Here is a 25,857-nt window from a genome sequence, read left to right on the forward strand (position 1 = left end):
CAAGTTCTCAATCTTTGAAAACAAAGCTACAATTCATCCTATCTTGAAGAAACCAGCTCTAGACCCTATAGTTCTTAGCATATTATCACCCCATCTCTAACCTTTGCTTTATGTGTAAGATTCTTGAGAAGACCGTATTTACCCAACTTTCTTCTTTCTCCAAAAAAATATTGGCTTTGTACCCACGACAATTAGGCTTTTGGACAAATCACAGTACATAAACCATTCTGACTACTTTGGTTATTGAGCTTCATTTACATTTTGACCACCACAACACTGTATTAGCCATCTCTCTAGATCTATCTGCAACTTTTGATCTGGTTAAGTTTTCTCTTCTGCTTTACACGCCTGTATTCACTGGTATCTCCGTCACTGTCTGAACATGGTTCACTTCTTTTTTTATCTCATCATTCTTTCAAGGTAGTGTTCTCTGACACTGTTCTGAACATAGGGTCATTCACAGAGGAGTACCACAGGGTTCAATACTTTCACTGCTTCTCTTTAACCTTGAGCCCTCTTGTTGCGCTCATCCAATATTTTGGAATTTCAGCCTATTTCTATGCAGATGATATCTTACTTCTGTACCCTACCTTCCCATCCTCGCCTTCCATTGCTCCATTTCATGCCTGTCTTGAATCTGTTGCCACCTGGCTCAATGAACATCAACTAATACTTAATACTGATAAATCTGTTGCATGTTGGTTCTCCTGCACACCCTTGTTGTCTCTACCCCCGATCATTCTTTTCGGGACAACAATTATTCCAGTACCCATTTCCAATGTTTGGGTGTAATCCTTGATTCTTCTTTATCATTTCTACCTCAAATATCTCATTTAACCAAGGTTAGTTTCATGGTTTTTCGACAATTAAGGGCTATCTATCACTTATTTGATACTCCAAAGTTCCATGCATTGATTCTTTCTTTCTTCACTTCCTGGCTGGACTACTGTAATATCATTTACGCAGGTTTGCCACATTCAACATTACAAAGATTACAGACACTCCAGAATATAGCCATAAGACTACTAGTGTTGAGCCCATAGTTCAGACCACATATCACCTTTACTGAAGAAACACCAGCTGGCTCCCCATAGAGAAGTGATTTACATATAAAGTTGCATTAATTAAATTTAAGGCTGTTCGATTTGGTACCCAGACTACCTATCCTAATTGACTATCCCATACGCCCTCCTAGAACCCTTCGGTAGATTAATGACAGGAGACTGATCTTACCTAGCCCGAAATTAGCTCATTTGGTATCCACACAACGTAGTGTTTTTTACTTTTTCTACCCGCATACCTGGAAAACCCTCCCTCCATCTCTCCCTGGTATCCATCTCTCAAGAATTTAAGATTGAGTTAAAATCCTGGCTCTTTGAACAAGCTTTTGAAGTGACTGTCTATCAGCACCACTGCCTACAACGCCTATTGTATTTTATTCTATCCTTACTTTTTTCCATAACCTGATTTTACTCTCTTTTAGTTACTTCTGGAATGGATGTTACACTTTTCTTTTTTTAATGGAGTTCCTTTCCTATTTTCTGGTTTAGGTCTGTATACTGCTCTGCTAGGCACAGCAGTATAGAAAGTTCTTGAAATAAATAATACCTTTATACTCAAGAAAAAAATTGCAATTGTAATGCATCATAAAACAATACTCCCCTCACCCAACCCAGGTAATCAAAGCTATTTAACCAGCCTACATGACTTCTAACTTGTTAAATAGTATATTGGTGCCTAACCGCTAATATTTAGCAGGAGATAGCCGTTTATCTCCACTGAATATTGCCAATTGGCGCCTATTGCATAACTGATGCACGACTTACCAGTTAGGCACCGATATTCAGAGCCTAACTGGATAAGTTAGCAGTCTAGTAGGGCCACATAAATAGCTTCTTATTTTAACCGCTAAAAATTTATCCAGTTAGCACTGATATTGGCATAACCGGTTAACTTTTTAGTGGTTTAAAAAACTCCAGATATTCAATGCCGGTCACCGGAAACGGCCCGGTATTGAATATCCTGGTTTAACACTGGTAACAGACATCAAAAGTGCTGCTCACCATTGGCTGAATATTGAGCCCAATTAATATTTTCAAGGGAACAACACAATGGCAGGATATCTAAGTTGGAATTTTACCCCTGAGACAAAACTTGCTGACGATAACGCAGGAACTTATTTTTCTTCACCTTTGTGTCCATATGCATACATTTGGAAAAATTTGAAACCTTATCACCCAAATTGCAATCAGATGACAAAATAATCAAAGCAAACCTCCTTTTTCTTGATAAAAGAACAAACAAACCAAAATGTAAATCTTTCTATGAGTTCCTCTATAGAATGTTCCAAAATTTCTGTTATAGATCTCTGAGAACACTCCTGAGCTACACTGGTCCTAGGAATAAAATATAAGTTATGTAAAGGAGGTAAAGTTTGTTCAGAATTTTTATAACATTCTTTAAGGAACAGATAAAATAACTCTTTAGGAATAGCCATTATTAATTTAGGGAAATTCAAATGTCTGAAATTCATCTGTTGTGGTAATAATTGTCAAAGTTTTGAATCTTCCACTGAAAAGTTTTTTTGTCTTAAAGTAAAGATGTTTGAGACTGTTTAACTGCAGACATTGAACAGATAAGTCTTGAACTTTTAAGGTATTCTACTCAAAAGTCTATTCCAGCTTCTGAATTCTAATTGAATGTTGCTGAACAGAGGGAGTCGAACCGGCACATAGTTTGTAGAAAGAATCTAGCACAGTCTGTATCGAGTCTCAGGTTTACTGAGCTGATTTTACGCAAGGCCACTTCCAGGCTTGCCTCCTGACTGCTCTGGACCTCCAGTGACGAGAATGCTGACCAGAATCTGGTAGCGACACCACAGCCATAGCTGTCTCTGCTTGAGACTCCAGTGGCTGAGGCACGCCTGCAGCAGCTCTCAGCAGTTTGTTCTTCAGAGGTTGTGTTGCAGTTGCTGTTCTACAGTCACATGGCTTCATAGTGGTGAAGGTGTTACCAGAGCATGTGGACTTAGCAAAGTCTCATTTCCAGTCAGGGCTTTCCCATAGGTTCTCCCTGTGACGAGGCTTGTAAAAAGCTGGTGATCTCTGACTGTCGAAGAGGAGCTGTTTGCAGTAGATGAGCAGAAGTCTGCAGTTTTACTCTTCAGCATAATTAAGGAGAAGAAGAACAAGGTATAAAGGCTATTTATAATGCTACAAAGCAGGAAAGACTTGCATAGCGTTCCTACTCAGCTTTGCTCAAGGATTCATAAATTTTAATATAAATAAGTTTATTTAATTCATGATATGCTCTTCCAAAACAAAATGCCTGAGGTAAGGAACGATGAAGCAAAAGTACCATCAACAACAACACCTTAATATAAAATCATCCAAATGTAATAATAAAATGCCATGCAGTCAAATCTATATTTTATAAGTCAATTAGTCATAATGTAACCCCCCTTGTCTGCACACCTAGGTGGCTGCCTGGTGTAAGCCCTGGAAGATGGGTGGAAGGGACACACATCAAATTTGTTGGTTTGGAACCAGAAGCAGGACCAGGATGTATCTCTTGCGAGGCCGCATCAAGTAGCACCAGACTTTGAGGCAGTAATTCACTCCTCACAGTTTTTTTCTGTCCCATCTATCCTTTAAATGATTTAAACACAGTACACTTTATCTTTACTGATCAAGTAGTAACGATTTACAGTTCTTTCCTCCTCTCTACAGACATCAATAAAAGTACAATTAATGATTACTTTTAATTCCCTTAGATGGCTAAACCTACTCACCAGGTTTGTGAGGGTCTTTTGTGCCGACATATGCTTTTGAAAGGAGGACAAAGGAGAAAAAAAAGCTTCTTTGCTCTCTATCTAAATAAACCTTCTGTGAAGCAATAAAAAAATGCTAAAAAGGAATGGCTTTTCTCTCCCCAATCATCTTCAAAAAAATATATATTTAGTACACATGATGTTCTATTTAGTTCTCACTCATATGAAATTTACACAGAGATTATACTCCTAAGTGGACCTCAGGAATCATGGGCAAATGGTCTCCCTCTCTGTTAAGGAAACATTCCAGCACTCCTCCTCAGTAGGGTGCTTTCCGATTCGCTTGTCCTCTAATGAGAATCGGTCAGAATGAGCCACATCTTGCTCATCCCGGCAGAATTTTGGCCCACAAAAATCTGTTATCTGGCTCTAAGCCAGATAATAGAAAAAAATGAATAGGAAAGCTTTAACTATAAACCTATACCTCTTATTTCAAACAAATTAATTTAAGGTATGAAATCAACAGCAAAAATTATATACTTTTATATTTTAAATAATACATTTTGAATTAAATTGAAAAGTGCTCAGTTCACACATTAGTCATTATAAAAGTGACTGGCTGAGTAGAGAACCATCATCGCACTTTTGGCGTTCTCAGGGCTAGGGGTCCTAACGCAATGGTGTCCGTTATTGTTAATAGATGGAAAGGTTTAAATCTGCAAATCCGATCACTGCCCTATTGGTTATGTGAATAATTACAATCAATGATATTTATGTTCAGTGATACTGCCTTATACAATATTTCTACAACGTTGTATTAAGTTTATAATATGATGACATCTCTATGTAGCGCTCGATACATATCCACAGTATATCCACAGATTATATAAACTTTCTACACAGGTTGTCAATAATTAGTCAACTGATCTGCTTTTGTAAGTACTTATCTGTGGGCTCTCATAATGCTGCTGTAAACGCCTATAGTTGTGAGTCTGGATCCGTGCTGAGTCCAGGTAGTGCTCCCCCAAATTCATGACAAAAGAAAAAAGAAAACAGTGAAGAAAAACAAAAAGTCCCCAATTGTTTATCCTTGACTCAAGCTGCATAGCGAGTTCCTTAATTCTAGTTCCAGCTGAGTTTCAAAAAGTCTTTGTCAGGAGGAAATAGCTATAAATAACATACAACAAATCTAAAAACTGAGGCTAATCTTATACAAATAATCATGAACACAAGATAACATTATGCCTAAACTTTATGTAAACTAACAGTAAGTATGAATCGTCTTGAAGCCACTTACCCTATGGTACTCCAATGTATGCACATCGATTTCATGCTGTTCATTGTAACGGGGGGGGGGGGGGGGGGGGTCGATTTTAAATAGCTCAAAGATCTTGGCACGCAATGACATCACAATAATTTGTTTGAAATAAGAGGTATAGGTTTATAGTTAAGGTTTTCCTATTCATTGTTTTCTACTATCTGGCTTAGAGCCAGATAACAGATTTTTGTGGGCCAAAATTCTGCTGGGATGAGCAAGATGTGGCTCATTCTGACCGATTCTCATTAGAGGACAAGCGAATCGGAAAGCACCCTACTGAGAAGGAGTGTTGGAATGTTTCCTTAACAGAGAGGGAGACCATTTGCCCATGATTCCTGAGGTCCACTTAGGAGTATAATCTCTGTGTAAATTTCGTATGAGTGAGAACTAGAGAGAACCATTTTGTGTCCTAAACATTTTTTTGGAAGATGATTGGGGAGAGAAAAGCCATTCCTTTTTAGTATTCTTTTTATTGCTTCACAGAAGGTTTGTTTAGATAGAGAGCAGGGATAAGCTTTTTTTTTCTCCTTTGTCCTCCTTTCAAAAGCATGCGTCGGCACAAATGAATTAGAGATATTTTGAAGATGGACAGTAAGCAGAATGTGTATTTAGAAACATTCTGTTGTAAATTGTATAGACTGTTTTTTCCTGTATTGCATTTCCCCATAACAACTGACAACACTATAGCTATAAAATGCATTTTCCATTTGAGCTGTGAAAAATCCGTTTGGCCATTCATCATGTCCTGCGGTGAACTTCCTCTGAGACAGTGCCCTTGTACTCCTTATGATTTCTTCATTCAAGTCTCATAGGATTATCAGGCTGTCATATAGAAATAAGATGAACCACATCCTCAGTGATGAAAGACAGAAGGTAGAAAAGGAATGCAGGGGTACCAAGGATGGCTGAAATGGTGACAACATTGTTACACCTTCAAGATCTTCTTAGCTTAACTCAGTTCTGAGAAAAAAACAGGTACCAGAAGATATTGTAGTTGGCAAGAGGGAAGTCTAAATGAAAAAAATGGACTTGCAGCTTTATATAACCCAAGTACCATAGTTACAGAGTGAAATGCCACAAAATCTCCTGTAATCCCAGCACCAAACAGGATATATTACAGATGCCACATGGAATGAATGGTAAGAGCATTGCAACATCACTGTGTCTAAGAGGGCCTAGAAATCAGTGAGTGAGCTTTAGTGTTGGTAGGAGATTCTTTTTTTTTTTTTTTTTTTAGCACAGCACTTTCCTTCTGCCATGTCAAAACTGGCCTCTGCTGAAATTGTGGCTCCATGAACTTTCATTTGCACTATTGATGGAGCTACCCTTTGATCTACTGACAGTCTTTATGCATGCTCAACCCAAGTCTGACCATTAGATGTTGCCATTGTATGATGGCTGGCACTCTGGCCCCCAGGAGCTGTGAAAGCTACCATGACTGCAGCATCCCTAGCCCCAGGGTTGTCGAGAGATGGAGCCTGCCCCCCCCCCCCCCCCAGTCGTGCAGCTTCTCCTCCCTGCCCCCTTACCTTACTGCGTCTGCTCCTCCTCAGTTGAATACTGTTTTCATGCATGGACGCACTACCACGGAACCGTTGAGCTAGTTCTTGTAAATGATTGTAATGCGTGTTTGTTTGCCTTTTTATTTTTCCCTTTCCTCAGGGGGAGGAAGGACAGATTGGCCCTGTTGGACAGAGTGGAGTGAAGGGCCAAAGGTTAGTAGTTCAGTATTATTCTCCTATCTTTATAAGAGCTGGAAAGCTATATCCAGTTCTTGGGATGGAGTACAGGAATAACAGAGACTTTACTTCCACTGGTTACTTTTCATATCTAGAAAAAAAAAAACTTGTGTTTTTATATCTGTAAAATTATTTTTAATCCCTCATCAACTTGTGCTGCTTATTGTATTTGTTGTCGTTTTTATTTATTTTTTGTTACATTTGTACCCCGCGCTTTCCCACTCATGGCAGGCTCAATGCGGCTTTGGAGGGTTAAGTGACTTGCCCAAAGTCACAAAGAGCTGCCTGTGCCTAGAAGTGGGAATCAACCTCAGTTCCCAGGACCAAAGTCCACCACCCTAACCACTAGGCCACTCCTCCACTTTGTATAAGCAGGGGTTCCCAAACCTGTCCTGGGGAACTTCAGCCTGTCAAGTTTTCAGTATATCCATAATGAATATTCATGAGATAGATTTGCATACTATGGAGGCAGTGTATGTAAATCATCTCATGAATATTCATTGTGGATATCTTATAAAGCTTAGAGGAATCTGTTTCATATCATATTAAGTGCATAAATAGAAAAAAATGTACTTCTTTATAGTGGAAATGAATAGTTGAGCAGATGACCTAGAAACGTAAAACAATGTAGCAGATAAAAACTGTACAGCCTGTCCACACCATTGCTTGGATCTACAATCTTTCCCTCTCCCTTACAGATCCTCTGCACTTGTCCAACGCTTTCTTGAATTTAAATGCAATCCACGTCTTTACCACCTCTGCTGAGAGGGCCGTTCCATGCATCCACTGCCCTTTCTGTAAAGAAATATTTCCTTAGTTACTCCTGAAGCTCTCTCCTTCCACCTTCATTCTATGACCCCTTTTCAGAGCTGTTTTTTTTTTCTTTGGAAGAGTCTACCTCCTATACATTTATAACATATATGGATTTACAAATGTCACTGTCATATCTCCCTTTCCCTCTTCATTTCAAATCATGTTATTATGTTTAGATCTTTTAATCTGTCCCCATATGGTTTATGATGACCACTGACCATTTTAGTGACCACCCTTTGGACACTCCAGTTTATATCCTTTGAAACATATGGTCTCTGGAATTTCACACTAGCTCCAAATTAAGGTCTCACAAGAGACTTATACAAAGGCAGTATCACCTTTTTTCTGAAGTCTATTCCTTTCTCTGTGCACCTAAGTATTCTTCTTGAGTAGGAATATAGAGCGTTTTGTTCCTTGGTTTAGACATGTGAAAATGATGGCTTTTTCCTAGTATTACTAAAATCATTATTTTGTGCTTTGTAGCTATACTGCACTGCAGTGGCAGAAGTCCACTTATGCTAAAAAATAAGTTCTTATGTATAATCTAAGAACTGTGTTCCATCAAAAAAATATCTATATATATTGATGGGAACACAGTTCCTAGATTATAGATAAGAACTTAACTTATTTATAGCATAGGAGTGGCCTAGTGGTTAGGGTGGTGGGACTTTGGTCCTGAGGAACTGAGTTGAATTCCCACTCAGGCACAGGCAGCTCCTTGTGACTCTGGCAAGTCACTTAACCCTCCATTGCCACCATGTAAGCCGCATTGAGGCCTGCCATGAGTGCATAGCCTCTTCAAGATCCCAAATATTTCAGAGGGAGAAGGGTAGTAATTAATTCCAGAGAACCAGCAAAATCATATATTTTTTCCCTATTTTCACACAAATCAGCCAAAATTTATTTCTTCTGCCATTGTATGGCAGTATAGCGAAAATAAAAATCACTTGTCTAAACGGGTGGGCTGAATTCTCAAACTGATATTACTGGCTGAAAAGTAGCTTAAGTTCAGTCTCTGAGGACAAGCAGCCGTTGTATTCTCACAGCTGGTGACGTCATCTGATGGAGCCCGTTCAGACACTGACTAGCAACATTAAGTTAGAACTTTCTGGTAAGGTCCCACCATACTACTACTACTACTAGTTAACATTTCTAGAGCGCCACCAGGGTTTCGCAGTGCTGGTACAAAAAACAAATAAGGACAGTCCCTGCTCGAAGGGACGAAAAGGACAAAGAGTGCAACAATCAAAAATTGGGACAGTCTAGATTTCTTGGGTAGAGGTATAATAGGATGCATCGCTGATGGCTTCCCACCAGATGTGCAAGTGCGGTTTCCTCAGCTTTCGTTGTTTTTCACAGAGCAGGAAGGATGCGTTCTTCATGTCTCTTCTCTCTTTCGCAGTGCCTTTCCATACGGGTAGTTTTTTCTCCTTAGTTGAACTATTTTTCATTTTTCTTTATTGTATTTTAGTTCCTTTAATTTTTGTACTTTTTAGGCTCTTCAAGGTTCTTTTCGCGGGTTGCTAGGCCCGTTTAGACGGAATACTGACCTCAATGTGATCGCTGCCCCTTTTCTCTTCTCACAATTGAGGAGTTGAATTTGGCTTTGATTCTATTCTCAGTGTCCTAGAAAGACCCCCAGTGGATTCAAAAGGTGTGCCAAATATAAGTGGGTGATTTCTGTGATGGACCCGCACTCATGTTGCATCATGTTCCTTGGGCCTGACCTATTGGACTAAACACAATAACTGTGCCTCATTAGAGGACCAGCAAAGAGACAGACGTACAAATATGACAAATATAGTAATTTAGCACTCTGGGGTTAGATCACAAACTTCCCACACATGCAATCCAAATTCAGAACAGTCCAAATTATAAAAACTGAGAGGAAAGAACACAAGACCTAGGGTACTAGAAAAATAGGAAAGCTGTTTTATTAAAGGCAAGGGTAGCAAATGTAATTAGAGACATATTTAGGCAGATTTACCCACACTGATGGTAAAGTACTTGGTTCAAGTATCGGTCAAGGTAAAATGAAGAGAACACACACTACCCTATTCCAAGGTTATAGGATTCCTGCACCCTAAGCACTAAGAAGGAAGCAGTTCAGCCTGACAGATGATTCACACTCTCACCCCGTCATGAACACAGGACCCACGAGTAGTCAGGGAGCAGCAACTAATAGAGGCACTATAGCTGGGGGGGCAAGCAGGTTGCTTCTCTCGGGAAGGCAGTGGCAGGTCAGCAGATGGTACAGATGTTAACTCTACCCAGGTTGGTGATCATGCAGGCAGGGGGGCCACATATCTTTAACGAGCCTTCATCATGTGACCAGCTCAGAGCCACTATAGCAGCTGTTGTGTGAACTGCTCAAGCTAACAGATTGCATCTCTTTTACTTAAACCCAGGCTGGGCTGACTCTAGATGGTCATGTGAAGGCTAATAAATAGTATAGTAATATCAGAGCCATGGCTACATTGGTAGCCCACTGAGGTCAGCCTCTATAGAGGAGATTTGTAAAGCTGCAACATGGTCATCTGTCCACTGATTCACATCTCATTACTGTCTTAAGCAGGATACCCAATGTGACAGCCAGTTCGGACAGACAGTCCTAAAGAATTTGTTTGATGTCTGGAACCCAACTACACCCCCCTAGGCCCAGTTTTCTTTAGTTTCAGGCTGCACCTTCACAAATAGTATGTAAATAGTTTCAGGTTAATTGCTTTCAGGTCTCAGTGTTTCGAGTCCCTATTGTCCTAGCATTGTGGTTTTCAGTGAGCCCGTAGCTAGGGATTTCCAGCTTTGAGAATACAGTGGCCTGCTTGTCCTTGGAAAAGCAAAGTTACTCACTTATAGCAGGTGTTCTGTGAGCACAGCAGGCAAAGTATTCTCACATACCCTCCCACAAAAGAAATCGAAGCGGTGCAAAGAAAAGCTACGAGAAATGGTATGGGATTTGCGTAACAAGACGTATGAGGAGAGATTTGCTGACCTGAACATGTATACCCTGGAGGAAAGGAGAAACAGGGGTGATATGATACAGACGTTCAAATATTTGAAAGGTATTAATCCGCAAACGAACCTTTTCCGGAGATACGAAGGCGGTAGAGATGAGAGGACATGAATGAGATTGAAGGGGGGCAGACTCAAGAAAAATGTCAGGAAGTATTTCTTCATGGAGAGAGTGGTGGATGCTTGGAATGCCCTCCCGCGGGAGGTGGTGGAGAGGAAAACGGTAACGGAATTCAAACATGCGTGGGATAAACATAAAGGAATCCTGTTCAGAAGGAAAGGATCTTCAGGAGCTTAACCGAGATTGGATAGCAGAGCCGGTAGTGGGAGGCGGGGCTGGAGGTTGGGAGGCGGGGATAGTGCTGGGCAGACTTATACGGTCTGTGCCACAGCCAGTGGTGGGAGGCGGGACTGGAGGTTGGGAGGCATGGATAGCGCTGGGCAGACTTATACGGTCTGTGCCAGAGCCGGTGGTGGGGAGGCGAGGGATAGTGCTGGGCAGACTTATACGGTCTATGCCAGAGCCGTGGTTGGGAGGCGGGGCTAGTGCTGGGCAGACTTATACGGTCTGTGCCCTGAAGAGCACAGGTACAAATCAAAGTAGGGTATACACAAAAGTAGCACACATGAGTTGTCTTGTTGGGCAGACTGGATGGACCGTGCAGGTCTTTTTCTGCCGTCATCTACTATGTTACTATGTTACCTCCCCTTGGAGTTGTATTCTTTAGTTTTTGTTAAATGACTGAGGAACCCACACTTGCTGTCAGGCGGGAAGGCACCAGCGCATGCACAATGAGATGCTGCTGGAAAGTTCTAACTTAATCTCCCTAGTCAGCATCCGCACTGGGCTCCGTTGGATGACATCACTCAGCAGTGAGAATATCTGGCCTGCTGTCCTTGGAGAACACCTACAGGTGAGTTACTTTGCTTTTGGTACTGAAGAGCATCACCCTGAGTAATAACTTGTTGTGTCAAGTAAACTGAATTCCTTTATGAATTCCAGGGCTTTCGGGGGAGCAGATGTGCCCAAAGGGAATAGTAGGACTCCGTGAAACAGGGTAATGAGCTGCAAACCTTTGCAATGCAAACATCCACCCATGGTCTGCTTTGTATAGCTTTGAGATGGAGTTAGAGATCACAGTGAAATCATTGAATAAGTGCAATCTTAATGGCAATCTGCATATATGAAGGAGTTAGGGGACCTGAAGATTGATCAAGTATGGGCACATGGAGGTTATGCATTGTGACACCTGACTGACAACAGCTTCTATTCCTATATGCATGCTCCGTTCATTTCAGCTGAGGCTGTGTAGTCATTTCTTATGCAGATCTGAAAGTGCACTGGTGCTTTCTTTGCAGTCAAACCTCCTATAGACAAGTCATATACCATTGTATCATGTAATATCTGCAACTACATAGTTGTAATTGAGATGGTTTAAAGAAATATATCTGTCTAGAATTAACCAATTTATGTATGAGAACCTTACACTATTATCCAGAAACTGTGAAAGAGAGCTTAAGAGACCAGATGGTAAGGCATAAATAGGATGTAGTGGGATTGAGATGAGAGTACTTTTAGGTTCACAGTAGGAGGCAGTGTAGCCCCAGGATGTGTAACTTCTGTCAACCACAAAAAAAAAAAAAAAAAAAAAAAAAAAATATATATATATATATATATATATATATATATATATATATATATATATAAGATATTGTGATGAGTTAGCCAACGTCCCCACATTCATTGGGAGCTGCAAGGAGGTTTAGAGTTTGGGGGGGAGGGGGAATACCTGGAGCGGAATCCCCTGGGCGGGAAGGATTTTCCTTAGGCTGCAGCAGTCCAGGGATAGTGCAGTATGCTGAGTGGAAAGATGTCAGCCCTTAAGAGTCATTAAGGGAAAGAAGAAGGAGGTCCCTTTAAGGCTAGGTAGAGGGGAGTATAGAGAGCGGGTGATTCCAGAAGGCTGGGCTCCCGGGCTCCACCTCAGGGGGGATTCAAGTTTCTCACCATACCTGGGAAAGAAGGAGGGAGAAGAAGAAGAGGACTGGCTGTATTTTCGGGTTTCTATTCCTTGAAAAGGAGTCTGGTGAAAAACCAGGAAGGAAGTTCAGATGTAGGTGAAGCTTGGTTTTTCCTGCTAGATGCTGCAGACATTCCTGCCCAGAGCTAAGTGACTCAGCGTGTTCCAGAGGCTGAGGGAAGTGTGGAGCGTGTGAAATTGGCAGTGGTGAAAGGAACAAGCCTCTAGGGATAAAAAGGTATTGCCAAGGTTTTTCTGGTGCTACAGACATTCCAACCACAACCTGGTGACTCAGCAGTGTACGAGGGGCTAAGGAATGGGCTGGAGCGTTGTGAGACTTGCCATGATGAAAAGGACAAGCCTCTAGTAGAGAGGTATGGACAATGTACTTTTGAGAGGGGGAATCCCATGTACTTAGAGTGGGAGCATGCTGCAAATAAGCCCTGCTGGAGAAACCAACCAGAAGCAGCCAGAAAGGGTCCCAAGTCAGAAGATAAAATAAAGCCTTTGGGATACTTGTGGAATATTTCAGGCTTATATAAGAATGCCAGCCTTTGCCACCTAGTAGAAAGTTGTTTTGTTGGAAGTTAATAAATTGATCTGAACTGTAGTCTGGACCAGTTCCTTTTGTGAGTTTGTGAAACCGAAAACCCCCACTGGATTAGTTTCCAGCCATGGACTGAACTCCTAGAAACTAAAGTGGTTCTCCCTGATCTAAAAAATGGCAGTATATGAAGTGTGGTGGTTCCTAACCATGACAACGTGACCAGGACCATCACAATATATATCTTTAAAAAGTGAAAACCTAAAAACATGAGTGCAAGGCAAGTCAGGGCTTGGGGATAGTAGGGAGAGGCAGGGCAGAGAAGCTGAGCTTGGATTTGGATTTATTACCGAATCGGAGATGAAGGTGAGTTGTATATTGTTATGTTACATGTTATATATGCACTTATATCCCACCTAATCCCTGTAGGAGTTCAATGCAGGTTACAAAGCAAGAAACCAAAGCACGACTTTGGGAAATTACAGTTAAAATAACAATCATGTTTAAAAAGTTCACTAAAAAAAATAAAATGAATTATTCCCTGCCCAATGAAACCCATTCTGAGTTGTACCTGGCTAATGAGAATTTGTAAGAAAAGGATTAGTGGCAATTTATCAGGTTGATAGCCTTTTACTTTTAACCTTTTTTAATGATACAAGAAGAGGATTTGGGTTTTCCTGTACACACTACAGCAATAGGATCCAAGGTTCATTTCTTTGGACTGCTGGGCTTAATTAGACCTAGTCATGCCACAGAGGTAATGCACTTGGATGTTGGGAGGGGAGGGAAGGAAGGTAAAAAGATGTCTGTAACTTGGCACAGTGCCTGCAGGTCAGTAAGCAGTGCTGAGGATGCACCTCAGAGGAGATGCTCCTCCATTCCTGAGGCAGCAGGGGTTCATAGAGCCACTCGAATACACAGTCTGAAAAGTCAGATAAATGCTAGGGGGGAAATGGTGGGAAAACATGTTTTCTAAAAGTGAATTTTTTACAGGGGTCGGGATGGGTCAGCGAGGCCTTGTTGGACAGCCAGGACCTCCGGTAAGTGTATACTCTTGTGTAGTTTTGAATTGATTATTAGTACAAATCCAATGGGTTAATATAACAGTTACTTTAGATTATGGTGCAGGTGCCCATGTCTCTCTCTCCTCCCCCACCCCCTCAAGGAGAGAGAGAGATCCCTTAATCAGAGAGGTTGAAGCTGAGCCAGACATTCTTGGGTCAGTATAGAGGTCTAAGATATTTTAAAATTGCAGATTAACTATAGATTAAATGTTGCTAAACAGTTAGATCAAACTAAACTTCAACTAAGGTAGAATTTTTCAACTGGTGTGCTGCAGCTGCTCCCAAGGTGGAGTCCAGGATTCCCCTTCAGGTCATAGGCGTTGTGCGATTTGCCTCATTATCTTTCTTCAACCACCCCTCGGGTCTCTCTCAACTCCTCCGCAATACTTCAAATTTAGGCGGTTATCAGAAAGTATTAGGACAGGCATTCCTCTGCCATGGGGTCCTTCCTTCTGATGTGACTTCCTTTTGCCACACGGGAGGGGCATGGCAGAGGGAAAGCCATCGGGATGGCCAGAGTGAAGGCCCTGTTTTAATAACTTCCGTCAAACGCAAGGTTTGTGAAATCGGAGCAGAGAGGAGAGAGAGGCCCAAGGGGTGGGAGGAGAAGGTAGGAAAAGAGAGAGGACCTGTGGGAGAGGGGAGACAGGCTGCACATTAAGGAAGGGAAGAGACGAGACCAGCTGCACATTAAGGGAAGGGAAGAGAGGAGACCGGCTGCACACTAAGGGAAGAGCGGAGACAGGCTGTACATATAGGAAAGTGAAGAAGGGAGACAGGCTGCACATATAGAGAAGGGAAGAGGAGAGGGCAGGCTGCGGAAGAGGGGGAGGCAGGCTGCATATAAAGGGAAGAGGGGAGGCAGACTGCATATAAAGGAAAGGGAAGAGGGGTGGCAGACTGCATATAAAGGAAAGGGAAGAGGGGAAACAGGCTGCACATAAAGGGAAAGGAAGAGGGGAGACAAGAGAGATTTGAGAAGGAGGCAGAGAAATTGAAGAGAGCTGAACGTGAAAGATCAGTACCAAACAGACATAGGGCAGGAGGTGAGAAAAGAAATTGTAAATGGAAAAGGAGTCTGGAAACAGAGTTAAGAGAACAGACAGAAGAAAGCAAGACTCAAAGATTGGGAACCACCAGACTAGAAAGGTAGAAAAATTATTTTATTTTCAGTTTAGTGGTTGAATTATGTTAGTATGAAGAAAGACGAAGGAGGCTAGGGCTTTTCAGCTTGGAGAAGAGATGGCTGATGGGAGACATGATAGAGGTAATAAAATAAATGAGTGGAGTGGAACAGGTGGATGTGAAGCGTCTGTTCACGGCTTTCCAAAAATACTAGGACTAGGGGGCATGCGATGAAACTACAGTGTAGTAAATTTAAAATAAATAAGAGAAAATGTTTCTTCACCCAACGCATATTAAACTCTTGAATTTGTTGCCGGAAAACGTGGGTGAAGGCGGTTAGCTTGGCAGAGTTTAAAAGGGGGGTTGGACGGTTTCCTAAAGGACAAGTCCATAGACCGCTACTAAATGGACTTGGGAAAAATCCACAATTTCGGGAATACTTGTATAAAATGTTTGTACGTTTGGGGTAGCTTGCCAGTTGCCCTTAACCTGGATTGGCCGCTGTCGGGGACAGTATGCTGGGCTCGATGGACCTTTGGTTTTTTCCCAGTATGGCATTACATATGTACTTATGGTATTTAGAATTTACAGCTGTCGGCTTTATTTTGGCACTGTACAGGAGGACATGCATTTCTTTCTGTTTATCTGGTGTTGCATGACATGCAGAATCCTGTATCTCTGCCTTCAGTTTTTGTCTGCATGTGTTTTGTGGTTCCTTATTTTGCATCAGGTGAGAGTCATGTTCTGCAACTGAGGTAAAGGATTCTACTGGTATGTGGTGTCTGTGTAGGAATCTGTAATATTCCATCTTGTTCCAGTTTCCCAATAGCAGGTATATTGGTGCTCTAATGTACTTCAGTAGCATCATTAAATGAAATAACTACTGCTGAAGGTTACAGGTACAGGTAAGGATGGAGGAGATTACTGGTGGGGATGGGGTGGGGATGAAATGGATCTTAGCGGGGACAAGTAGGGATGGGTTTGATTCCAGTGGTATGCCTTGACAATTTTTGTGCCTTGTAAGTGTGCTGTGATGTTAAAAAGGTTGAAATCACTGAATTAAGGACTTGGCAAAGCCTTCCTCTTTCATTGATGGGAAGAATTGCTTTGATTAGATTGACATTGTTCCCCAGTAGACTCTCGCTCTCTGGTTTTTAAATAAGGATCTTCACGCATTATATAAGCATTGGTACAGTTTTGTTGGGGATGGGGGAAAAAACCTAAGCTATGTAATGAATTCATGGTTGGGAACTGGAGAGTGGGGGCTTGGGTTGCCTGATTTCCAACTATACAGTTGGGCCTGCTTGTTAAGGCACCATGGAGATTGATTATTTGAGTTGGAGGACTATACCCACTTCACTGGGAAAAAATTTTCTTTACCCCCTTGGTATTTTAACTTGTTCTACTGCATGCTTGACAAGAGAGTCTTCCTGTCTCTGTTAAGCACAGTATATTTTTGAAGCCACTTCGGGCATTAGGCACACTGCTGGAACCAGGATCCTCCTAGATCCCTTCTGCTTCCTCTTACAGGTAATTCAGACTTCTCACCTGTCAAATAATTCAATATTCATTAAATGCAAGCTGGAGGGGTTGGCCTCTTGAAACATTGTATGCACACGATAACTGGACAGAGGCTGGGAACTTACCCAGGAGATGCCTTTGCATATCACCAAATGCAACATTATGTACATCCCTACCTTTGGGGCTCACTTTCTGCTGATTAATTACACGGTTACAGAGTTATTTCATTCTCTGGTTCCCAACCTGCCTTCAGTGTCTTCTCATCATAAAACCTTGTTAGATTTTGGACATTCTAGTTGATATGACAGTTTAAAAAATAAATGGGAAGGGGAATTAACCTCTACAGGAGGAGAAATTGATTTTATTACTGTAATTAAACATATACCTCAAGTTTTACATAGTGCAGAATATTGAGAATGTTGGTATCAGGTTTTACATAGAGCATATGTTTCTCCATCTAGAGTGTTTCAGATGGGCTGTGTAACATCTCCACAGTGCAAAAAGTTCACATCCTCTAAAGGAGATATTTAGGACATGTTTTCTGGAAATGTCCTCAAATTCGAACCTTTGGCGTGCCATTGTCCGTTTCCTTAATGAGATTTTATGACAAAATATCAACTGTCTGCCTTGAGGGTCTAGGCTTGGTTGGGAAAGAACTTTGGGGTTACTGGAAAAGTTGTAGACTTGGTTCAAAAGTCTAGAGTAGTGGCACTGAAATGTATTCTCAAGAACTGGACATAGACCACCCCTCCTTCCTTCTGAGAATGGAGGAATAGGCTCGACAATCTGTTCTTGATGGAACTTCAAGATGTGCAGGTCCTCAATAAGCGTCATAAACAATTCCTGGAGACATGGAAAGCATTATCTCCCAGGGCCAGAAGCCAAATTTAAATGTGGGGGGGGGGGGGGGAGGGTCTGTATAGGATAATACGGGTAGGATAGGTACTGGAGAATTGACTTGGGTTTGGACTTCTGGAAGGAGGAGAGGTGGGTATGAATTTTTTATTTTTTTATTTTTAAGGGGGCTATAAGAACACAGGCCCTCTTTATGGTTTATTTAATAATTTTCTGGAATTAGTTTTGGTAGGTTGATTTTTTTTGGGGGGGGGGGGTGGAGGGGGTGGTAGATGTTACCTGGTAAAAGCATTATAGAGTAAATAGGAGTTTCTGGGGTGATGTACACAGTAGGGTTTACAAATAATGTTATATATTCAAAGACTGTTTGTAATGTTAATTTCGTACATTTGAATAAAATAAACTTTTATATATATATAAATAAGACAGCTGAGATAGGGAAGGGAATCTAGGCCACCTGATCTGTTATGACCTGAGTCAAGGAGCATATGAACTGGATTCCTGGGATAATAGTCTACCACGCAATCAAACACTGTTGCTGTGATGATTATAACATGGAGACAATGTCCAGGTTAGAGAATGACATGGGGACAAAGTTTGTCTCCATCCCCGCCCCGTGGGCTCTGTCCTCATCTACAGAAGCCTCGAACACTTATGATTTTATATTTAAATCTTTTTATTAAAATATAAAAGGGAACAATATGCTGTGCAACTGTTGTGTATAAATTACAAATAGAGAACAATAATAACAATGAGCAGCTATAATAACCCAACCACCACCCTCTATCCTTCCAACCCCAACAATAGGTGATTTCTACTACACCAAGGAATCCTAATTCACACTGTTAAAATGTCCAGGGTATAAAATACAACCCGTTCTATGTGCCCTAGAGGGGAAAAATATGCCCTATAAAGCACTGTTACGTTTTTTTAATCTGTGGATAAATAAGAAATTATCAACAATCTCAGGATTCAATCTAGCTCTCCTATCATCCACAGTCCTTCCTGGAATAGAAGTTGTCTTCTTAGAAGATGTGCTGGTAGCAGGATGTACAGGATCTCCCATGCAAATTTTGCTAGTTGTGGCCAGTATGTTTGCTTGTTTTTCCAAAAAAATCAAATATCTTTGTAGGCATCACTTAAACATAAATAACAGTCCAGTTCATTAACAGGCTTCAAAGTAGAAAATGACACGGGGACAAAGTTTGCCCCCTGTCCCCGTCCCCATCCCCGTGGTTACTGCGGTTCCCCATCCCCTTGTCATTCTCTAGTCCAGGTAGCTCTGAGTAAAGGCTTGTAGCACCATAGGAAAGGAAGGGAAGGGAATTTGGATTTAACTTTTTCAGTATGTCAAGATGAGTTAGATTCAGGTACATGGCATATTTTTTACTGTCTCAGAGTCTAATTTTGTACCTGAACCCAGCAGAGGCTGATTGTGGTTTATTTGGAGGCTCAAAAGACAGAACTGCAGGAGCCAAAAGAATGTGAGGCCCGATATTCAAAGGATTTATGCTCCTAACTTTGGAGCCCTGTTACTAAAATCTGGGCATAGCACATCCTAATGTGGGACTTTCCCATGTGCTAATCCGAGAATTTTTGTGACCTTTTTTTAAAGCATTTTCAATATATGTTTATTTATTTGTTGGATTTGTACCCTACATTTTCCCACCTCTTTGCAGGCTCAATGTGGCTGTTAGCCACCTCCGGTGATGAAACAAATACAGAGTGATGTTGTTACAGAACATTAGAGAATCAAGAGAAGAAGAGAGATATATTGTTCATTGCAGGTTATGGCTTCGATGTGTTGCTGAGTTCAGTTACTTAAGTTGGATCAGTAGTGTATGCCTTTTCGAACAGATCGGTCTTTAGTGATTTCCGGAAATTGAGGTGATCCTGCATTGTCTTTATGGCTTTTGGTAATGTGTTCTATAGTTGCGTGCTCATATAGGAGAAGCTGGATCCATAAATTGATTTGTACTTGAGTCCCTTGCAGCTAGGGTAGTGAAGATTTAGGTATGTTCGTGATGTTCTAATTGCATTTCTGGTTGGTAGGTCTATGAGATCAGCCATATAACTCGGGGCATCGCCATAGATAATCTTGTGGACCAGGGTGCAGATTTTGAAAGTAATACGTTCTTTGATTGGGAGCCAATGCAGTTTTTCTCGTAGGGGTTTGGTGCTTTTGAATCGGGATTTACCAAATATAAGCCTGGCTGCTGTGTTTTGAGCAGTCTGTAGTTTCTTTATGAGTAGTTCTTTACATCCTGCATACAGTCCATTGCAATAGTCAGAATGGCTTAATACCATTGATTGTATCAGGTTGTGGAAAGTTACCCTCGGGAAGAATGGTTTCACGCATTTAAGTTTCCACATTGAGTAGAACATTTGTTATGTTTATATATTTGTTTTTAAAAATATTTTCAGGTTGTGCACTAATGTTGCCATTAACATGTATTACATGCAAAAACTTAATGTGGGATCACTTGTCGCCTCCTTTTTAGGAGGTGCTAAGTGCTCCTGCATTAACCCTGTATTAACCAGTTAGTGTGTGGTAATTCTGATGTGCGAGCTGGTTAATGCTTCCATGCCCATTCTCTGCCCATGACACGCTCCTGGAAAAGGTATTTCAAAAATAAATAATATTCAGTTTAATGCACACTAACTATCACAAAATGCTTTAGTGCATTTTGCAGTAGCCTGTTTTTCATGCACTAAGTGACCCTTTTACTAAAGGGTTGTCATGCGGCAACAGGCTTCCCATGCACCAATCCAGAACTTCCACTGGGCTACCGCAGGAGCCCAGTTGTAGTTCCACCCCCAGCACGCACTTTTTCTGGCACTACAAAAATATTTTCTATTTTTGTAGTGCTGGTGTTTACTCAGCTGTAATTGGGCAGCGCCGTGTGCTGTCCAGTTACCGCCAAATTAGCATGGGAGCCCTTTCCGTCACCTCAATGGGTGGCGGTAAGTGCTCCCACCCAAAATGGTTCACTTACTGCACGGCCATTTCTTTTTGGGGAAAAAAGACAGCCTTTTACCTGCTGCGGTAAAATGGGGCCTCAGCACACGTCAAAAACATATGCTGATGCTAGCGCAGGTCCCCTTTTACCGCAGCTTAGTAAAAGGCCCCTAAGTGTGCATTAAGGCTTAACATCCTTTAGTAAAAGGGTCCCTTTGAGAGTTATGCTCCTAAATTGTCCTGTTTGAAAATCTACTAACGCTGTGCCTAAATTTATACTCAGAATTTCACAAAACCCTTAAATTTAGGAGAAAAAAAACTGGGGAGGGGAAAAAAAAGTTAAGAGCTTAACACTGATTTTCAGCACTAGGCTCATAAATTAGGCTCGTAAATCTAAGAATGACAGACTTAAATTTATAAGCATAACTTTTAAGCTCCCAAATTAAGATGGATTTACAGTCTGTGTCCCAGAAACAACAAAGAATGACCATGATCAAGTATATAATATCACGTTTATTGTTGATTTAATCTAGAATTGAGAATGAATGTGACTGGTGGGCAGACTGGATGGACCATTCAGGTCTTTATCTGCCATCATTTACTATGTTACTATAAAATAATTTTTAGATAAAAACTTACGTGCCTAAGTTTAATTGAAATATAAAGCACAAATTTAGGAGCATAACTTGGGAGTCAGCTTCTGTTGAATAATGGGCCCACGGTTAATGTCAATATTGAACTGAAGATTTCTCAGAAGGAGTAACGCTTTATTTCTTCTGTAATCTTTTTCTTTCTCATCCTCTCATTACAGGGTGCTCCAGGGTCTCCTGGGATGGAAGGTCCAGAAGGAAAGCCTGGTACACAGGTTCCCATTCTATACTCTTCTTAAATCTTCCTCATTGTTTGTCTTTTGCTGAATTGTTTTAATACTGTGTCCTGAAGCAAGATTCATTGTAGGGCCATATACTAGGAGTTCCTTGGAATCCTTTTTCCTCACTTGGTTTCTGGAACCTGCCACAAAATACTAAAGCTGCATCCAGAGCTTGCAGCCAGTGGTCTCCACCTGCCCACAAGTGCACTGTTCACCAGTATGCTGACACCCCTCCCCCACCCTCCAATAGCTGCGCCTATGGTGATTTTTTCCTTGTAGCTTATCAAAGTTCCCACTATTATATTTCCTTTTCATCGCCTTCCCCCCCCCCCCCAATCATGTCTCAAGTAATTCCACTAATCAAAACCCCCACCCAACTGCCAGCTATTTCTCTCCCCTTTCCCGCCATGCTGGTCATCTCCTTCTTTAAGGCCTTTAGCTAGACTCACGAAATTGTGAAATTCGCAAAGAAGCTGTACCCCATTGGTTCAAGCTCACTGAAAGTCACATGGTTCCAAGACGAGGAGAGAGTAGTGGTTTGGGGTAGAGCTATACCAAGCAGCATATTTTACCAGTCAGCTGAATATGAATGATGGGCATTGAGCTTTAACGTAACAAATAATAAAAGAAGCAATGTGAAATCAGAGATCAAGTGCTCCTATGGGCGTCAACATGGTTAGCGCAAGCTAATTTTTAGCGCGTGCTAAAAATGATAGCATGCCTTAGTAAACAGAACTCAAGTGTTTATTTCAGTAGGACTTAGCACAGTAGAGCCCCAGATTATTCATATTCGAATTTAAATCACTATTCAGCTGAATACAAATAATGTATAAACACATGGAGGGGGGCTAATTTTAGAAAGTGGTTTCCTGTGAGGAAATCCTGTTTTACATTCAAAAAAGGGCTTTAAGAATTTTGCACAACCTCATCTGCACTAAAGGTATATTCATGGAAAGTGTGTGCTTACTTTTATGTCATCTGCATGTAGGTAGGCTTTCGCATTGTTGTAATTTGGATGAAGTGGAGGTGCAGTTGTGATCTTTGCACATATTTCTTAAAATACGTGAATACAATTGTAGCAACATGCTCAAATTCACACCTTCTTCAGGGTGAATGTAACTTTGCACATGGGCATTTGTGTGCTACAGGGGCTGGTTCTGGGAGCCTGTTTTATAAAGAGACAGATAATTATGTTTCCTTTAGAAAAAAGGCATAAAATAGGCACCTTTTGGATCTGTCACATAAGCATTCTGTTATAAAATTGGGACCTCTGTGCCCTGGAACCTTTTGAACTGCAGTTAGTAGAAGATAAATGCTGCCATTGGCCTCAACCTGGTACCAACCTTTTATTTTTTATGAAAATTCACACTGTGTATAGCTTTTATACGTTGATAGTTATGAGATTTGTTTGTGCAGGAGGTCTCTCTTGCAACCTCTATGTAAAGGACTCATCTTCTTGTGTCTAGGGGTCAAGAAACAAGCATTAGATAGAACATTATTTGCATGTGTATAGAAATAAGTCATCATAATTAGAATTAATCGTTTTTATCTTTAAATGTCCCATAAACTTATCTCCTTAAGATAATACAATTTTTTTCATATTTATGAGGGCTAGTTTGTAAAAATTCATATTTTAAATTGTAGTTTAGTTTGTTCTTCAGAGTATGATTTTCCAGCTGCACTGTGCCTCTGCCTTGCCTAGAAAATAATTCAGGCCAGGTTTAACTTATTGGTGAAAGCAGGTCAAGCAACCTGAGAACAAGATTGCATGACAGTTTGCTTGCACCTTGCTTAAACAGCCATCAATTAAGTTTCACTGCAGCTTCAAAAGTGGAGAGTGTAGAAAATACTGTATTGGCAAAAAGTTAGATTTAAAAAAAAAACCCACTGGAATGTTTACTCTACTAAAGGGGCTACATTTAAAAATCAGAAAGAGCTTTACACAATTTTGTACAAGCAAATCAGTAGTTAGAACAGAGAAAGTTAACATATTTTCTGTTTTAAATTTCTAATATTAATTTTACTTTTGAGGATAAGTGAATATCTTGGCCACACTCACTGTTATAGTGATTCTGTTCTGAATGTCAAAAAAAATATCTTGCACATGTGTTTCTGATAAATGGAAAAAATAAATATATACAGTGTGTAGAAGTCAAGTGGCCTCTTCGGAGTGTCTTTTTTTTTTTTTTATAACAATGGGTGCACACTAAAATGCTCACACATTTTTTAAAACTGAGAGCATGTACAGTTCTAAATCTACAAAGAACTGGGGATAAGAATGATGGAAGAAGATAAGAGTATGTATCATAAACAGTTTGCATCATTAATTGAAATATATAGTATTTTTTAAAAAATAAAGCCACTTTGAAATATAGGACTAAATTCTATAAATGGCGCTTAAAACACTTGGTACCAAAAAAAATAACGCTTAGCACTATTCTATAACCGTTGTTTAAAATTAGATGCTGTTTATAGAATAGCACTTAGCGCAGGGAACAGTGACTACATTTAGGCACAACCCTTTACACCAACGAAACCTTGGTGTAAATCCCCACTCCTAAATTAGGCACGGATTCCCTTTATTCTATAACAACGCACATAAATTAAAGGAATGCCCCCAATCCGCCCATGGCTGTGCACTCTTTTTGGACTGTGCCTAAATTTACACGTGTAAATTTTAATTAAATGCAGTTAGCACCAATAATTTCTTAAAGTTCAATAATCGGCACTAATTGCCTTGTTATGCAATTAAATTGCGTGTGCAATTTTTAGCATCTTTTATTGAATTCAGAGGATAGAGTATTCTTTAAAATAAAGCCACTTTTTTTTTGCAACTAATGTATTCCACTTTTAAAACTTAAGACATTCCTATAAATTCCCTGAAAGACACAGGTGTCCTTTTTCTAAAGCTTAGCATGTACTAATAGATATTAGCGTGTGCTAAGTGCCACATGGCCTATAGGTATAATATAGGACACAAAGCATTTGGTGTTGTTTCCTAGGAATAATGTGATGAGAGCTGGGCTGTTTCCAAACGTTTGTCGTCAGGACTGAGATGATGGGAAGAACCTATCTAAAATAAAGCTACTCTAAGTTCATATCTGTTCTTGAGAAATGTGGCATATAAGACGGGTCACTTCAGTAGTGTCTTATCATTCCTCTGTTCTATCTTGCAGGGTGCAGCTGGTGCCACAGGTAGCTCAGGCAGTAATGGACTAATGGTGAGTGGAACTGTATGTGGTTTTAGATGTGGTGGTTTTCTTTCGTCATGCTGGAGCCAAAACTTAAATGTCAAAACATATTTGTACTTTGCTTGTTTCCCAATATTTATTCTTGATTTGAAATATGGGAGAAAGTCTTTCTGAAGCTTACACAGCAAGTGGAAGCATTTTTTCAGTTTAATATTTTATTTGGCATTTAGTAGCTTCCCTGTAAGATCTCTCTTGTCCTGAGAGCAAATGTGTTGGAAAGACTCTGTAACAGTTGATATATTTTGCATCATTCTGCTTCAGGCAACAGAAAAAGGGTATGTTGAGGAAAGGAGAAAGGAACATTCCTGCCAACCTTGCAGATACTAGGTTTTTAACACTCCAACAAATTTAAAAAAGAAATAAGAAAATAATTCAAACTATCAGGTGCCGGCTTCTTCCATTCACCACCACCTTCAATGCCTTCTTTATTGAATGCAGAAAAGTCCTTCCTCATCTTTTGAAAAGGGGGCAAAGGGTCCTGGATACAGATAGTAATGCCACTGCATAACTTGCTTACTTTTTCCTTTTTATTTTATGTTTGCAGGGTTTTGGAGGCTTCCGTGGTGAGGCAGGCTGGAATGGACCTCCTGGCCCTATGGTGAGGAAACAATTAACAGTTCTTTTGTCATTGATGGTCAGAGAATGAAATGGGAGAGCAGAAAGAAGCAAAGTTCTCATCTAATTTATCTTTGGGTGGTTATAACAGTGGTGTGTGGGGTAGGGGGAGGATGTACACATAAAACAGAGTGGAACTGCAGAGTTCTCACCTTTTATCTCCAATGTGTTGAAGAAAGCTCATGAAATCGGAAGCATACAGTTTGAGAAACCTAAATTCTCCACCTCTTCCATCACTGTTTTTCATCCTTTCACTAAACTGCGGTAAAAGGGGGCCTTCGCTAGTGTCAGCATGTGTTTTTGACACACGTGAGGCCTCCTTTTACCACAGCAGGTAAAAGTCTGTCTTTTTTATTCTCAACAAGAAATGGCCGTGAACT

At 40.7% G+C, this 25,857-nt stretch overlaps 1 protein-coding gene across 2 annotated transcripts in view; it reads left to right on the forward strand.

The window, feature by feature from the left end:
• The window catches only part of LOC115472910 (collagen alpha-1(V) chain-like), a 256,126-nt gene that overhangs the window by 29,188 nt on the left and 201,081 nt on the right, over positions 1–25,857 (forward strand). For both annotated transcript variants that reach the window (XM_030207418.1, XM_030207419.1), the window contains exons 3-8: positions 6,750–6,802; positions 11,655–11,705; positions 14,206–14,256; positions 21,552–21,605; positions 24,788–24,832; positions 25,407–25,460. In XM_030207418.1, the coding sequence (XP_030063278.1) occupies positions 14,218–14,256; positions 21,552–21,605; positions 24,788–24,832; positions 25,407–25,460 (192 nt within the window). In that variant the 5' untranslated portion in view covers positions 6,750–6,802; positions 11,655–11,705; positions 14,206–14,217. The remainder of the gene's footprint in view (positions 1–6,749; positions 6,803–11,654; positions 11,706–14,205; positions 14,257–21,551; positions 21,606–24,787; positions 24,833–25,406; positions 25,461–25,857) is intronic.

The sequence above is a fragment of the Microcaecilia unicolor genome, chromosome 6 (genome assembly GCF_901765095.1).
Source record: "Microcaecilia unicolor chromosome 6, aMicUni1.1, whole genome shotgun sequence".
Lineage (NCBI taxonomy): Eukaryota > Metazoa > Chordata > Amphibia > Gymnophiona > Siphonopidae > Microcaecilia > Microcaecilia unicolor.